The sequence below is a fragment of the Plasmopara halstedii genome, assembly GCF_900000015.1.
Source record: "Plasmopara halstedii genome assembly, contig: Scaffold_2604, whole genome shotgun sequence".
In the NCBI taxonomy this organism is placed as follows: Eukaryota; Oomycota; class Peronosporomycetes; order Peronosporales; family Peronosporaceae; genus Plasmopara; species Plasmopara halstedii.
In genome coordinates, this window is record NW_020189511.1 from 547,897 (window position 1) to 563,652 (window position 15,756).

The 15,756-nt window shown below is 45.0% G+C and overlaps 4 protein-coding genes across 4 annotated transcripts; 2 read left to right on the forward strand and 2 right to left on the reverse strand.

Moving 5' to 3' along the window:
* Nucleotides 1–6,752: 6,752 nt before the first annotated feature.
* On the forward strand, nucleotides 6,753–10,315 carry PHALS_04430 (Armadillo-type fold; the record flags this gene model as incomplete). Its single annotated transcript, XM_024718542.1, has 4 exons — nucleotides 6,753–6,904; nucleotides 6,957–7,077; nucleotides 7,139–7,289; nucleotides 7,362–10,315. 4 exons carry the CDS (start codon nucleotides 6,753–6,755, stop codon nucleotides 10,313–10,315), a joined length of 3,378 nt encoding a protein of 1,125 aa, XP_024583931.1.
* Nucleotides 10,316–10,450: 135 nt separating this feature from the next.
* On the reverse strand, nucleotides 10,451–11,241 carry PHALS_04431 (uncharacterized protein; the record flags this gene model as incomplete). The annotated part of the gene is made up of 4 exons (XM_024718543.1): nucleotides 10,451–10,639; nucleotides 10,707–10,849; nucleotides 10,914–10,957; nucleotides 11,015–11,241. 4 exons carry the CDS (start codon nucleotides 11,239–11,241, stop codon nucleotides 10,451–10,453), a joined length of 603 nt encoding a protein of 200 aa, XP_024583932.1.
* A 487-nt stretch (nucleotides 11,242–11,728) lies between these two features.
* Nucleotides 11,729–14,153, reverse strand: PHALS_04432 (ania-6a type cyclin; the record flags this gene model as incomplete). The annotated part of the gene is made up of 3 exons (XM_024718544.1): nucleotides 11,729–11,792; nucleotides 11,859–11,934; nucleotides 13,121–14,153. 3 exons carry the CDS (start codon nucleotides 14,151–14,153, stop codon nucleotides 11,729–11,731), a joined length of 1,173 nt encoding a protein of 390 aa, XP_024583933.1.
* A 106-nt stretch (nucleotides 14,154–14,259) lies between these two features.
* PHALS_04433 (uncharacterized protein) lies at nucleotides 14,260–14,902 on the forward strand (the record flags this gene model as incomplete). Its single annotated transcript, XM_024718546.1, has 2 exons — nucleotides 14,260–14,415; nucleotides 14,489–14,902. The coding sequence occupies 2 exons, from the start codon at nucleotides 14,260–14,262 to the stop codon at nucleotides 14,900–14,902; spliced, it is 570 nt and encodes a 189-aa protein (XP_024583934.1).
* Nucleotides 14,903–15,756: the final 854 nt, after the last annotated feature.

A 15,756-nucleotide genomic window follows, 5' to 3' on the forward strand; every position in this document is an offset into this window, starting at 1 on the left:
GTCCGTAAAGATCACGTGCAGCCAACCCAATCCAATATCGTGTGACCTTCTCTTTGCGAAGACGGCGGTCGATAATAGCGTCCAGCAGTAGGTCCTCGAGAGTTCCTATAAGTGGTCTGCGACCACCACCTTTTAGCCGCTCTTGGTATGGTTGAGCACTCAAAATCTCTTCTCTGTTGCGCCACCACTTTCGAAATGTGGCAGCATCAACACTCCACCCTTTCTGCGAAAGTGAGGCGCCGCGCAACTCGGCACGCCGCCACCTTGCTCGCCGATCCACTTGATCGCCTCCTGCTTCTTTCCGAGCTTAATTGCTTGACGCATGGTCGATTTCAAAATAACGTTTACAGCGGCCTTTTATTTGAAGAGGTCTTTTAATCGAAGCGGTCTTTTTTTCTAGAAAATTGTCGAAAATTCGATGGGGGATTGTAATAGTAGAAGGTCTTCTATTCGTATAAATCCGTTAAATTAATAAACTCTTTTATAAAAATAAAATCATGTTGAATTTTTATTTGATATTAATATTTAAAGTTTGGCTGTATAACTTGAGTGACATCGTCACTGTTTGATTTGCGACGGGTTACGGTGCCGAAGGTCCGTTGACCTCGGTGTCAAGTTTCTTGACTTTGATGGTGTGGAACGCTGCTTAATCTTAGACTTAGATTCAAGATGGCATGGTTGAGACATCATGAGCCATGGATCGATTGGAGGTCGAAGACTTTACGCGCACGTCTTATGGTAGAGCTTTGGTGAGTCATGAACCCACCTCTGCTAGGATGCAGGAGCGCTATTGGGCGCGGGTACTCGACAGTAAGGTCAACGTGCTAGAGCGGAGTATCCGAGTTGTCGAACATCAAAGGTGTATTGGACAAGAGTCCCGAGCGTGGCTCACGGGCTGAACGTGATGTGGCACGTAACCAACTGCGCGCTACTCAAGTATCGGAGCAGTCGCTTCATGCCATGTGTGGTATGGTCGGCCAAGGGCCGAGGCCCCAGTGATTCACGTGAAGTGGCACGTAAACCACTGAAAACTGCTCTCGTTTCAAAGCAGTTGCTGCATGCCAAGAGTGGCATGGCTAGACAAGGTCCGAGGCATCGAGAGCGAGGCCTCAGTGGTGCACATGGAGTGGCATGTAGTCTACTGAGAACAGCTCACATTTCAAAAGCATGTTGCTGCATGCCAAGTGCGGCATGGTCGGACGAGTTTCGAGGAATCTTGGGCGGGGCCCTTTTGATGAGCGTAATTGCACGTTATTCACTGGACGAAGACTGCGGAAAAAGTAGCTCTTCGTCAAATGGAGTTAATAACATCAAGGCTCCGACGGAGAAGGGAGTGGGGACGCTGGACGACGCCGAGTGCGCATTCCCACTGAATTCGATGAGACGTAATACCTCTATGGAGATGAGACGGCGGAGCCGTATAGCATTTGCAAGACGCAGGACGACGACACTGACCCATGGTGTGTCTATCGTAGATGATAGCGCATAACTATATACCATTCTGCAAAGTGGAAGCAAGGCGGCGACGTCACCCTTGAGACTATCCCTGCGGTTGTTGCTCTTCTTGAGCTGGGCGAGATGTCCTTGGATAAGATCAACGGTGCCTTTAAGGCAGGCAATTTAGGCTAGGTGGCCGTTATACGACCGGCAAAGGGGATCAACTCGTCGTCACTTTCGGATGAAGCTGTACTGGAGGACACCAAGAGAGTGCTGAACGAACGAGTGGATCTTCAATCCAGAAGAATTTCTTGGATCCGTACAATCCTTTGGTAAAGAAATTTCAAGACGTCATCTCCAAAGACTCGCCGTGGGTCCTAATTCCGGACTGAGGTGTGCGTCATGAGATCGACCTGGTTCCGGGAACAAAATACTGCGTAACACGCCATTGGCTCTGTCCAAGCAGCAGTGTGACGTCATTGACGCCTTCTTTCGCGTAAGCACGACGCAGGAATGGAGTGTGAGAGAAAGTCTCCCCATTTGACATCCACGTTTTGTGTTTGGAAGTCAAACGGCAAGTAACGTATTGTTCATGCCAACAACAAGCTTAACACTGCCACCATTCTGGCATAACGCCGATCCCGTAGAAGGGAGTTCTCCGGAACAACATGGTTGGCTGTACGAAGTACAGTGCACTCGACTTGGTAGGTGGGTATTACCAATTGCTTATGAGAGCGAGTGATATTCCGCTGACAGCGGTGAGTACTCCGAGCGGCATGCTCTGGGAGTGATTGGTGATGCCCCAAGGGCTGTCAAATGCACCAGCAACATTTAATTAGCTTGTGATGCAGCTGTCAGGCCCCACCGGGCGTATGCACTGACACACTTTGTACTTCGGCCACAATTTTGCAGGGCACGTGAGGACGGATGTAGAGAATCACATCGATAATTTGAGAGTGTTGCTCAAGTGCATGCGCATGGGTAAGCTGTATGCTCATTCAGATAAGTACATCTCCAGCGCATAAAAATGCCTTTCTAGAGTGATTGATCGGGAAGCGTGACTTTGGAGTGGACGCCGTTTAGGCCAAGGCCATTGTGGACTGGCCGGATCCAGAAAAATAAAGGATTAGCTTAGCCTTACCGACTATAACACAAATTATGCGGAAATAACACGGTCATCGTCAACTCTCCTTAAAAAGAATGCGGAAAGGTGCTGGGACACCGAGCATCAGGAGGCTTTTGACGGAGGTTATGGACGGTCTCCTTCAAATCCCAATGGTGGCGTTGCCAGACCCCGACCGTCCTTTCCGTGTCGACTGTGACGCTTCGGACTTTCCCATCGGGTGTGCACAGCTTTAAGCAGACGCTGAAGGGCGAGATCGGGCGATCGCGTTCGGTTCTCGCCAGCTTAAGGGTATGAGACAAAATGCTGGTTCCCATTTGGGGATCTGTACTGGTGACGAGATTGACGTGTCTCTGTGTCTGGAAGTGGGTGGCGTAAGCCAGTCCGTTGTACTGGATAACTTCCACCGAAGTTGACACACCCAAGTTCATTTATTAGTTGAAGATGAGGCTCAACCACAGTACACTCTTCATTTACAAATCAGTTACCCAAGGTTCTTTTATTTTGAACCTCAAGGGGCCCTTGGGGTGTTTTGCATGTAGCTTGGAGTCATAACTCATTAAATTCAATTGCAAATTTACCTTTGAGGTATGAAGTCGTTCTTCTTTTTGAACTGTTTTTCTCCCTCCACGTCGGGAATCGCTTCCTTATCGCACAAGCGTGTGTGTTGTGCTTGAAGGATTGCTTTTGAACAGCGCCCTCTTGCAGGAATTACTTGCGATGAAGTATGCGTTTGTCAAGTTCAGGGTGCACCTGCTTGGCTCAACGCTATTTGTGATCGACACAGATCATGCGACACTACGCACTGCGACTCAGCTGCCTCATCTCTCGCAGAGAATGACCAGAAGGCTTCCCTTCTTCGCAGAATATAACTTTGAGGTGAAGTATAAGTCAGGAAAGCAGAATGCATTGGCTGATGCGTTGTCACGCAGACCGGATAATGAACTTGCTCATGTCACGTCGGTGACGTCGTCAGTGACTGATATGATACGCGCCGCATACGCGCCGCATACGCGTTTATTGATATGCGCGTAGCGCTGCTATGGGCTCTCGGGAGCAAGGAGTTTGGAAACTTGGACAAGAAGTTGTCGTCGCGACTGCACGCACGGCTGCACCGATATTCATTGAATAACGGGTTGCGGTATTATAGCACCGACTGACGGATACGCCACAATTGTGGCTCCCCACGATGAGGATTTGAAGTACCGTATCCTCTATGAGGCTTACGACACCCTACTCAGTGGTCATCTCGGTCGTGAGGTGGCATACAGCTCTGTGAGTTGCTACTACTGGTGTCCCAAGCTGTGCAAATGGACGAGCACATATGTGCGCACACTGAGATGTGTCAAATGGTGAAATCCTCTTAGGCAGCGTAGCTGGCCAGTTTACCGGTACCCTTCGGGCGTTGGCAGTCTACCTGTATGGACTATATGTTTGGCCTGCCGAAGGACTTGGCGAGCAACACGGGCGTGGTGGTCTTTGTCGACCGTTTGAGCAAGATGACTCATCTGGCGGAGGTGCCGGACACCATCGACGGTGGAAGTACGCGACACTGTTTGTGTATCGTGTCTTTGGACGGAGTCAAGTGTCTCTGACAGAGATCCACGCTTTGCTGGGATGTTTTGGTCGACAATCGTTAGGGTGCTAGGCACCAAGTTGACAATGTCAGCAGCAAACCATCCGCAGACCGATGGTCAAACTGAGCGCGTGAATCACATCGTTGAAGACGTTCTCTGCAGTTTCTGCGCCGAGATGCCAAGGCGCTGGAGCGTCATGCTGCCACTTGTGGAGTTCGCTCTCAACAATGCAGTGCATGCGTCTACCGGCTACACACCATTCTACGTGAACGGGCTTGTTAATCCTCGCGTCCCGCTGACACCGCCATCCCATTGCTCCGGGCTTAGTGGGGGAGGAATACCCGAGTAGCTAGCTGATCTCAACCCTCTCACTGTTCGTAAAAAAGTCGATGTTTTCCTGTCTACCAGACAGAGTGTCTTACAACACGTTCGCGATGCGATGGCTGAAAGCCAAGACATGCAGAAATAGTATGCAGATGGAAGAAGCAGAAGTAGTGTTGAAAACTTGAGGTTGGAGACCTGTTATTTTGTTAAATGCCAAATACCTTCCTACACATGCAGTTTCTACTGTCTTTAAGACGAAGCTCCACCCACGGTTTATCGGATCTTTTAAAGTCGTGGCCGAGTGGAGCGTTGCGTATACGTAAACCTTCCGAGAAGGATGTGCACCCACCCGGAGTTTTATGTAGGCTTGCTGACGTCGAACCGGGATCCGGCGCAAGTGAACGCGGAAGCGTTGGAGTCTAGGCAGCGCCCACATGCGCTCGATTACCCAGAAACTGAACCAGCAACTGGTTTTGAGAACGGAGTGCAACGATCTCCATCTCCTATTGCACCAGACGCTTTACTACCACAGGAAGTGACGCATTCGTTTGATCGACGGCTAGGATCCGATCCGTCAGAGCGCGATAGCCTTCAACGTAAAGCTCTCGAGGTCTTCCGCACAGCGATATGCAACCTCATCATAATGCTCATCGGAGTCTCGAAGGCCACGGACTTTGTCCACAAGAGCTCGAAGAGCATCGCGGGTCGCCGTACAGCGATCGACCAAGTCCTCATTGTCCGCCGCCGACTCTTCTCGACGAGAACGGTGGCGTCCAGTATCACGTGGAACACCTTGTGGGTCGACGTCGTCGACAGGATCAAAATCAGTATCTTGTGAAGCGGCGGGAATGCTTAAACTCAGAGATCATGTGAAGTTTGGGGTGCCACTTCAGCAAGACTGCCCAGACGTCGTTGACGCTTATGATCAGAGTAATCATGACGGTCCGCGTCGTCGTTCGCCCCGCGCTTCTCGGCCATAGCCAAGGAATCTAAAGATTGATGAGCTAAGAATGCGTGAAGAAGGTCATGAGGATGTAAAGGTCTCTTAGACACGCGAACTTCGTACGTGGTGACAATTAAATGTGAACTGTGGGTATGGGTATTCACAATTTTGATGGGGTGAGTGCAAAGGGATTACGCGTGCTTTGGTATAAAGGGGTTGGTCACATAAGATGATGTGACCATACAATGGTGAAATACACATTAACAAGAAGCCACTACGTGGCGGGACTGTCAGTAGCTAGACATTCTAAAAGATTTGACTATTTAATTATGAAAATCTATAAAGTTAGATATAGGCGGCTCGACCGAAAATAAAACAAAGAAATACAGTTTAAATTGTGAGCGGAAGAGTGTATTTGCCTTGGATTAAGGACTTGCGTACTCTTGGAGTTAGACTCACAATGGTTTTAGTATAGAACGTAAGGTCGGTGACCTCAGCTTAGCCAAAGAGCTACGGCAGCCCCGCTACAAATCATCCCTATTGATGCAGCCCAAAGCTAAACGCACCCCCTTGCTCGCCGCAGCAGTTTTTCAATGACCGCCTTGATGAAACCTGCAGCCACTTCTTTCCCCAATAGACTTAACCGTTGCTTATTGAGCCCCTGTGGGGTGCTCAAAATTGGTCGGAAACGCCTACAAGCGTCCAAACTGAAGGGAGATCGATGCACGCATCTTGGGACTTCCATAACTGAGAAAGGATTCGACCTGTCCATTATTTGACCTGAGTGTCAAGACCAATATTCATCCTCGCATCGTGGTGGGATAATTCATGACCAAGAGTTATAACGTTAGAGTTCAACATTTTACAGACCAAGAGAACCAGGATAGAGGTACTTCAAAAATGACACGACTAGCTGCACCGATGAGAATGTCAACATTGTAGTATGCAGGTTCCAGCAATCAAGGAAGAAATAGATCATGCTTGAAAAAAGGGACATCGGAATTTTTTTAAACTACAGCATTTGAAAACGGCATGCTAGCACTTGAAATGCATGACATAAAATATGTAAAAATATCGCAGATTGACCACACCACATGATGAACGGAGTGGGATGATCTCCATGGAAAGATGACCCACAAACAGCCAGAACATCGTATAGTTCTCCTTTGCAGAATTGGGATTGTTTGAAAGTTTTCTTTTCAAAATAGTCTAATAAATAAGTATATATTCCAGATCGAAATAAACATCTATAAGCATCTATTTATATCATTATTTAAGAAAAACCGGTTTTCTACCCAGAAGACGTAGATAGCTTTATGTTGCAATGAGATCATCACCCGACCACAAAATGCCCTCGCAGCATACAGCGTCAGTCTTGTCGGATTCGTCGTATGAGAGTTTTCATAAGCTTTTCGCATCAGTGGCAGATCCGCAAACTATGAGGAATCATCGGAGGCACTTGGCACTTGCGAAATACATTCTTTACGAGAATGAGGCTGGGTAGGGAAAAGTTTACCATCTGTTGGTAAAGAGTTCTGATTTTGTTTATTAGATGGAAAATAGCACAGTTGCCACTTGTTGGTGAGCTTTTCCAATTGTTGCAGAGCAAAATCCTTAATGGAGCTCCGCAATTTGCTGACCAACTTGTGTGCGCCGTCACCAATTGTTGCAAGGTATTGAGGATCTAAGTGGTTTAGTTTGCATGCTCAAATACCTCACCTCATTTCTTGGTAGCCACTTATTCGTCAAAAGTCTAATGAAGAAATTATAAACCCAAGTCTCTTCTACCGTTTTCTGCCTTCTCTTGGTGAGCTTTTGTCGTTCAAAAATATCGAAGTACAAGTTGCGGCAGCAGAAGCGCTTAAATATTTTGCTACAGGCGCATGTGAGTTCATCTAAGGCATTAATTATGACTTTGATCTAAGCAAGTGAAGCTTAAATTTTATTCTCTTATCAGGTTTGGTTCGCACTGTGCCAAATGATACTGAATCGCAGTCAGACGACTCAAGGCTGACGCCTCGCACCATCAGTCAAGATTTGTTATTTGAGACCGGATCAGCTGAATTGATTGTTGCTGTGATTCATGAATTGTTCCCTGACAGCAAATTTGGCGAGAAAGAGCACGAGTCTGAAGTAACAACAGAAGATTTGAAATTGAATGGAGATCAGACGTGTGCGCACGCTCAGTGTCTAAGCGCTGAACAAGGCAAATCGTTGGTGTGCAATGCAAAAGTAGATGCAGGCAGTAACATGGACATGGAAGGAAATAATAGTCAAGCGGTGAAGAATAATGTTGGCGAAACGGATTTGGCTTTTGAAAACGATCATATGGATGCGGGAATCATACAGAATCAAACGGCACAAGCGTATGATCACAATTATTTTTATAAGTATAAAAGAAATAGACATTGGAAGTCAGAGGGCAACATTATGAACGAAAGGTTACAATGTCCACCTCAAGCGACGAGACCAACTTCAGCTCCCACATACTTTAACGGCGAGAGGGGTATACAGGCAGAAACTGGACATGAAAGACGTACTTTAACGAACTTTTATATGACTACTGCATCAACTCAAGATGAGATCAAGGAGAGACCACAATCAGCTCAAGAAAAGCAGTGCGCTCAAGATTTTTTGGAACAAAAGTTTGTGCTCGAGATTAAGGACGGGCTGTCTCTCCAACTAAGGCTTTCCGAGCTGCTTTTCCCACTCATTGATTTGCTAAACGAGCTTTCAGCTCATCAGCGCTGCGTAGAGGTCCTCGTTGTGAGAGGAGTACTCAGCTACATCGTGCTTCTTCTTGAAAATGTCAGAAGTTCCCAAGATGAACTTTTACCCATTTGTCTCGAAATTTTGTGGAATGTGCTGGAGCTAAGTCGAGATTTACGACTGACAATTACAACAGTTAACTCACGCAAAGAACTACTTGAATTTTTCAGACTTAAAGACGCTTCCTTTTCATTAGGTAACATTAAAACATTTCAAGCACTTCATCATGTGATTGAAATACTACTAGCTCGCGGATATCGCCAACAGGATAAGGCAATTCGTAACGAATGTTTGATGGTTCTTTTCTTACTTGCTAAACGACGGTATAATTTAGGTTATTTCCACTCGACAGGATTAACAGTGTGTCTATTATCCTACGCATCAGCTGAATTATCACAGGCTAATACACCAACTAAATTATCCTTTCTTCATGGTCATTCTTCTGCAACCATAGTAGCCAGCAAGCAAAACTACACAACCGACAGTGACGAAGATTTTGAATTTAAGCAAATGCTATGGTTTTTACTTGCAGAAATATCTTTTGATCACGAAGCGAATTTAAAAGAACTTGTTACATTTCGATGTATTGATATGTGGCTATCGTATGCAACTATAACCTACCACAGAGAAACAGTCCAGGCTTCATCTCCCGCTTCTTCAATTTTCCAGCTTCAGATTCTGCAAAGATTGGCACAAAACCTGCTAAATTTTGTAGTACCCTGTGTGGTTGATCACTTTTATCAAATTGGTGGACATATCAGACTTCTCTCTTTTCTTCAACTCAACATGGGGACAGCTGAAATTTTGGCGTCTACCTGGCTTCTATTGTTGCAGATATCACGACCCCTTCCATACTTTCAGTCAGAGCTGGGACAACTTGGAGCGATTGAATGTGCTTTAGGGGTATTCGAGGCACCCGCATCTCACCATACGTGCAATATTCGTCGAAATGCAATATTAGCGTGTGCTTGCATGTGTCGAAACGACGACGGTTCGAATCGCGAGCGCTTTCGCCGAGCAAATGGTATTTACACTCTCGTGCAACATCTCGAAGATTACCCGTCATACTCGGGTTTAGAGGAAAATTTTCTCGTTGGAGTTTTGGACGCCGTGCGATCGTGTGTGATTGGGGATATTCAAAGTGAGACGGCATTTATAAATTACGACGGTGTTTCAAAATTGCTGTCAATAGTTCAAATAGCACCCAAAGCTCTCAAAAACCAGGCGTTGGCAGCTCTAGCAGAAATTTGTGTGAATCCAGCAGCGATTCCGTCATATGAAATATGGCGTTGTGATCAACCTGGGGAGATGAAAAATGCTAGTGCCAACGAGGTGCTACTTCGCCTTTATGCAGATGAAGAAGCAGCCGAAATTAGCGCCAGTCAGAAACAGAACATTGCCATAGATTGCGGTGTAGATGCAGCTGCTTTAACGAATGTTTATCATTATGTTTCCCAAGTAGACACGTGCTGCAAACTCCCTGCAGTTACTGCGACAGAAGGCAATATTTTAAGTGAATCTTTGCGATTATCACTTCATCGGCCAGAATCGCCAGCTTTTTCACGACTTAAAGATGCGCTTACGGCAGCGCAAAGACTAACGCAAGAAAGACGATTTGGTAATGTATATGCGAGCTCGGAAAACAATAATTTTGACTTTGAGGTAAATCTCAAGCCAAAAATTTATGCAGTTATGGCGAACACTTCATTTTCATATCACAGCAAAAATTTATCTCCAAACGATCAAGTGATTTTTGAAAGTGTGAAGGGGTATCCAACTTCAAAATTTGAAGAATTGTGGCAAAACGTCGTGAGTGCGCTTCATGCTGAAGGCGTGCGTCCAATTTATGCAGATGCTTTATATATACGCAAAAAGATTAAGCAAGCGTACGACATTTCGTTATGCACCAAATTGACTCAACACGAAATCTCTCAGCAATCGCATTGTCGCAAATTAAATGATGAACTCGCTTTTTATGCAGAGTTTTTGCGTCAGAAGCACCAAGAAGCTGAAGCAGAAGATTTTCAACGTGCCAATCGCCTGCAAAGCTCAACAATGAAGCGCCATCTGGATGCGAAAAAGACCCAGGTTGAGTGTATGCTCCAACAAAATTCAGCAGCGCTTGCCTTGCACGTTGACTGAACCGGGATCGTCATTTTGAATGTACCAAAACATGGCGTGCACTGCTGCGGCATGAAGCAGTTGCCAACATTAAAAGCCTTGCAAAAATATAACCTAAACTCCAAAAACCAAACGAATTGCAAGATTAAGCCAAGATTAACAATCCAGCTCGGCACATTCAGCGCTTAAATCATCTAAAATGTCGTTGATGCGGACGATACAATCATTATGCTTCGCATTTAGTGTCTTAATCGATCGCTCCAAGAAAGCAACTTCAGGCTCATCGAGTTCAACCCGTTTTATCGCATTACTTAGTCGCATCTTTTCAATCAATAAAGCAGACGTCTAATTTTTATATAAATATCAGTATCACATTCGAGCGGCACATGTGATAAAGCATTTTAGATCTCACCACGAGAAGCTTCTCCTTTTCTTCCAATTGAATTTTGCGAATATAATTTGCGGCCGTAATTAGTTGCTTGTCGTCTCGCAGCAGCTTCTCAATTTTATTAATTTGCTCACTGACGCTTGAGAAACGTTTTGTTATTCGTGAACCTGCAAAAAGAACCAGGTTATTTTCGGATAGCTATCTCATTTTTTGTCATCATAATAAACGCACAGAAAGTGGAAAAGTGCTCTGTCCTCTGGTACTCATGAAATCCCCTGTCGTCATATACATAATGAGAATCAATAATGAGAAAGAACATTCCCGCGACGCACTGTCTGAAGTCAGCGTAAATTTGGACTCGCGCCTCCTGCAGCAAGCGAAAAGTCCCAATCAGCTCTTGGTTGCTCAAAAGCGTTAGATCCGTGTGATTCTCAAAGTTATCGTTGTCATTGCTCTTAGCAACATTAAGTTGATGTTCAGTCGGCTGCTGCGTTTCGCACTGCTCATGAGCATGTGCAGGGCGAGAGGCAAGCAGCGACATACACTCTTGAAATTCCATGCTGATTTTGAAGAGGATGGTTTTATAAATCTATACAATTATGGTACCATATATGAAAGGATGGGCCAAAACTCATACTCAGTCTTTCCTCGCTCAAGTGGTCTAAATTCGTTTGGTAACGGAGTCGGCTCGCCAATACTTCGCTCCGGATACCACTACCTGCTTTGTTCGTCACAACGGGTGTATTAAAAATCCCAAATTTATGATGAATTTGGCCATTTGAGACAAAGATTTCATCTCTTCCAAATAGTGTTAACTTCTTCCATCAGTTCATGGGCAAATGATATGCATTCATCGCTTTACATTGCAGAAGAATTGGCAGCGTCGCACAGTAATTACTTAGACACACAGGCATAAAAAATTATGTATTCTAGCCAGCACACCCGAGTTGAAGGAAGTGATAGTCCAAATCATTAGACCCAACAAGTCCGGTAATTGTTATTACTAGATGAGCAATTATCCAAGATAAAAAGCTCAACGTACCAGATCATTCCCAAAACGTGATACCCATCGCCATTGTCTTTGCCATGTGGTGCGCTAGAGTGCGAGCACTGTCAAAATTGCCAGAGCCATTCTGTTGACAACTTTGTTCAACCCAAGATATAAAACTGTCATACCCTGTAAGAACATCGCTAGCTAAGCTTGTACCTCGTTCGAAATTTGATAAAGGCTTGATCTTGGAGATGAGGGACACTATCTAACACCTCGCTTATATATCGGCAAAGATCATTCTGATTATCGACGTATCTTTTGCGGTAACAATTTCCACGAGTTTCAAGGACTTTGTAGTCCATTATCTCAGAAGTTGTGATCCATTGTCAGGCGGAAGCGCTACTTTTACATGCTTGCAAACGGTATTATCGATATTTCTTTTACCATGATTTCTGTTTGTGTGCTTCCTCACTAGTTGACTCTAACTATTTATAGCCATGATGCTGGTCAAGCTTCACGAAACCAGAGTTTTCGTTGCTGACTACCGTAGCGCATGAAGCTGGCAGTTGTTTCTATGAACAGCATCTTTGATCCATCCATGATGCATTAGCAAGGCGAATTCCTGCATAATCGCTGGATAAGCATTCGTACCCTATATCCAAGCTTTTGTTTTTCTTTGTTATCCTGAGCTCTTTGAATCGAAGCTTATCCTGTGCACTGCACTGCAGTCATATGGTATCAACACCGCGTGGAAGGACTTGAAGATTTTCACAAAAATATAACCGAGAGTGAGTTCTGAGATGGAGCGCGTGATGTTGGCGAGATGGGCAGCAGGCAAAGCTGCTGTAGACGCATACAGCTACTCGCACTTTTGCAGTTTTAGATAGAATTTGTCGTCTCTCGCGGAGGACAACTGGAAAAACTGCAATCTTGCAAGGCAATCGCAGAATGTACTGGCGATCTCAACTCTCCTGAAAGCAGTGAGAGCCTACAGACGATGTCTTTCAATGTGACGAGATCGAAGTGAATTACATGATATTTGATCGGGCGACAGTCCGACCGCTAGAATTATGTTGCATCTGAGACTAACGTCATATGCTTTCGTGGTCTATAAATTGATATTTTTATAACAAATAATGTAAAGTTTGAAAAAACATTTGATATGATGCGAAAAAAATAATATTTTTTTTTCAAAATTAGTTTGATTTCCTTATTAAAAATTCTTTTTTTTCTAAAAAGCTAATTTAATGGAACTCTGCTTTCCTTCAGTAATTCAGCTATTAATGCCTATTGCGCTCAAAGCTTCGACTCCCACTGCGTCGTCTTCGACTGCGAGATTTCCTCGATCGACTATCTGAACGGCTTCGACGACTGCGGGATGTACCTGATTGGAGGTCACGTGACCTACAATGGGAGCGTCTCGAGCGGCAGTTGGAACTCCTCGTACGATTTCGGTGCGACGCGAACAAGCTATTATCCCAGCGACTGCATCGCTCAGACGTCCCCGTAGACGATTTTGATTTAGACTGTTCCTCTGTCACGGTTTGCTTTGGGGCAAAAGGCAATGTCTTCATACTTTTTTCTAATACGAGAGGTTGAATAGACGCCGCTGAGTCCTTTCCGATTCTGTCTACCATCGCAACCTCTTCAATCTCTTCTTCCTCTTTCATTGGCTGATCATCAACTTCAAATGGATTCGCCTCGGTCAGGGGCTCCACCCATTGCAACTTCTCCTGCTTGTACAGCCCCATAATGACTATGCTGACTGCATAGAGCTGAGACTTGTTTACATCAAACAGCTTGTACCAAGGTGGATTTTCAGGAAGCGCCACTTTGAGAAATCTGCTGGCCAAAAAGATGGCAGCACAGGCAATAGCTTGAGCTTTATAACGCACACAAAGATCAGTACGCAGACTGTCATTTATGTAGCCCCAAGCTTGCTGAGCGAGCGCAGACCTGCCATCCAGTACCTTAACGTAGTATAGCACATACTTATGTGGGTGCTCTGTGATACTGTAAATGCTAAAGCCTAAGTCTATAAGCACTTGCCGCTCCACCATGATAAGCCACATGCGCCACTGACTAAAGGTGGCACCATCCAAGTCCACAAGTTGCTGAGCAACAGTTGAGCAGTGCCACTTGCGGCGTCGATACATGGCGTAGAAGACGCTGACGACATCTTTTATGCGCTTAGGCTTCTCTTCCACTTTAGCCGCTAAAAATAAGCAGCTGACTGCCACGCGGAAAGCATCGAATTGACGCAGCGACTTGCGATAAAAGAAGCGCTGGAGAAGCGTTTGGGCTGTGGCCATCACGACCTGCGGTAGACGTAATAGTACCCCAGCCTCTTGAATCAGCTCACATCCAAAAGATCGGTGCATACGCTCAACAGCAGGAGGCACGCCATCTTCAAGCGACGGTGAGCGAGCGAGCGAGGGCGTCGGTAGTAGAACGCACACAGGCACAGGTTTTGTCTCCATGAATTACAAATTTGACCTTATTTCAATTTGATATATAGGTTTGTAGCCAATAAGTTAACTTTTTAAAATATTGTGGATTACTGTACTAAGTACGATTTGACTTACGATGTTACGTGAACGAAACACATTTGTGCTAAAGGCTCGTAGCGATGTGGGTGCTCTTCAACATGCATTAACGCTACAGGTAAGTATAAGAAGTCAAGATTTGACTCATTTTCATGGCGATAACGACAGCGATGTAACTGGGAGGAAAACAATGCAGGTAGAATAGCGGCGTATCTCGAGTTCACATAAGAATGGCCTCATTAACTGCACCTCATTGCTATCACTTCTAGCGGCTACTAGAGATGCTGGATGGTGATGAAGCCTTTCAACTGTTGGTACGTGAAATGAACGATTTGCGCCAGCTGGACCAGCTTGTGAAGACCAAGTCAAAGGAATGCGTGCACACATTACAATCTCCAGAGATAACGGTGCAGTGGCAGGTGGTCGAAGAACCAGGTCTCCCCAGCGTCCTGCTACGCGCACACGGCAATAATTGCAGCGACCATCCGAAAAGTAGTCATTTACCTGATACGATCACGAAAACTGGAAAGTATCGCCCTCTTCCCGTGCGTAAGCTGGTCGTGGCAGTTTGGATATATCCGCCGCACGTTGAGCTTCCCCCCACAGGTGATCGAATTCCAGTAGTCAACGACGCGATCAAACAGGATTTTTTTGAAACAGATGCTGACGATGATGGGAAATAGGTGCTGACAAGTAAAGTGACGGAGAAATGAAGGCACTGTGTAACGAGATGGCTAATTTCTACCTTTTGCAACACAATCTTAAGTTACAAGTGTTAAAACACCAAGAGTGCAATTTATGACTGGGGTGATTTGGAAGCACCCTGGAATATGATACGGTACAGGTTGTCGTCAATTTCAAAGAATGAGTATACCACTATTGACGATTTAGGGCACCATTGTAAGAAAGAACCAAGTTGCGATAGGTAAACTGAATGTAGCTTAGTGTTGTGAGTTGGCTTTGCACGTTCTATATAGTCAACACAGTCGAAGGCGGCACATGGGGTGATTTTCACGATTTATTATAAAAATCTATACATTAACAAGAAAACCTTCACTCGCTCTCATTCGATTATCATTCTTCATCATTGCAACGAGGTATTCACTGCACAATGGTGAAAGCTTATAAGCAGAGTTGCCGTGCACTTTGCACAAAGCTTTGAGGTTCGCTTAAATAGCTAAAACATTTCTAATGATCTCATTTTAAATAGAAGCACTCTAATTTAAAACTCGAAGATAAATACTATTGATACTCGTCTAATCTAAATAGATGTTTTACACTAAAATTGCCGCTCTTCTGACATGCCGTTATCTTCAAAAATAGAAATTCTCCGGTACTCATATATTTATATTCACAAATACACCAATGTGTAATGTAAGTGTATCGTACTGTAATTAATATAATTGTACCAATGGACATTGTATGGCCATAAATCTGAGTGTTTACACCCATCTTACTTTTTATTTTTCGTTAGTGAAAAATGGAAAAGGAGACTGTTGTCGGAGAGTGGAAAATGAAAAGGAGACTGTTGTCGGAG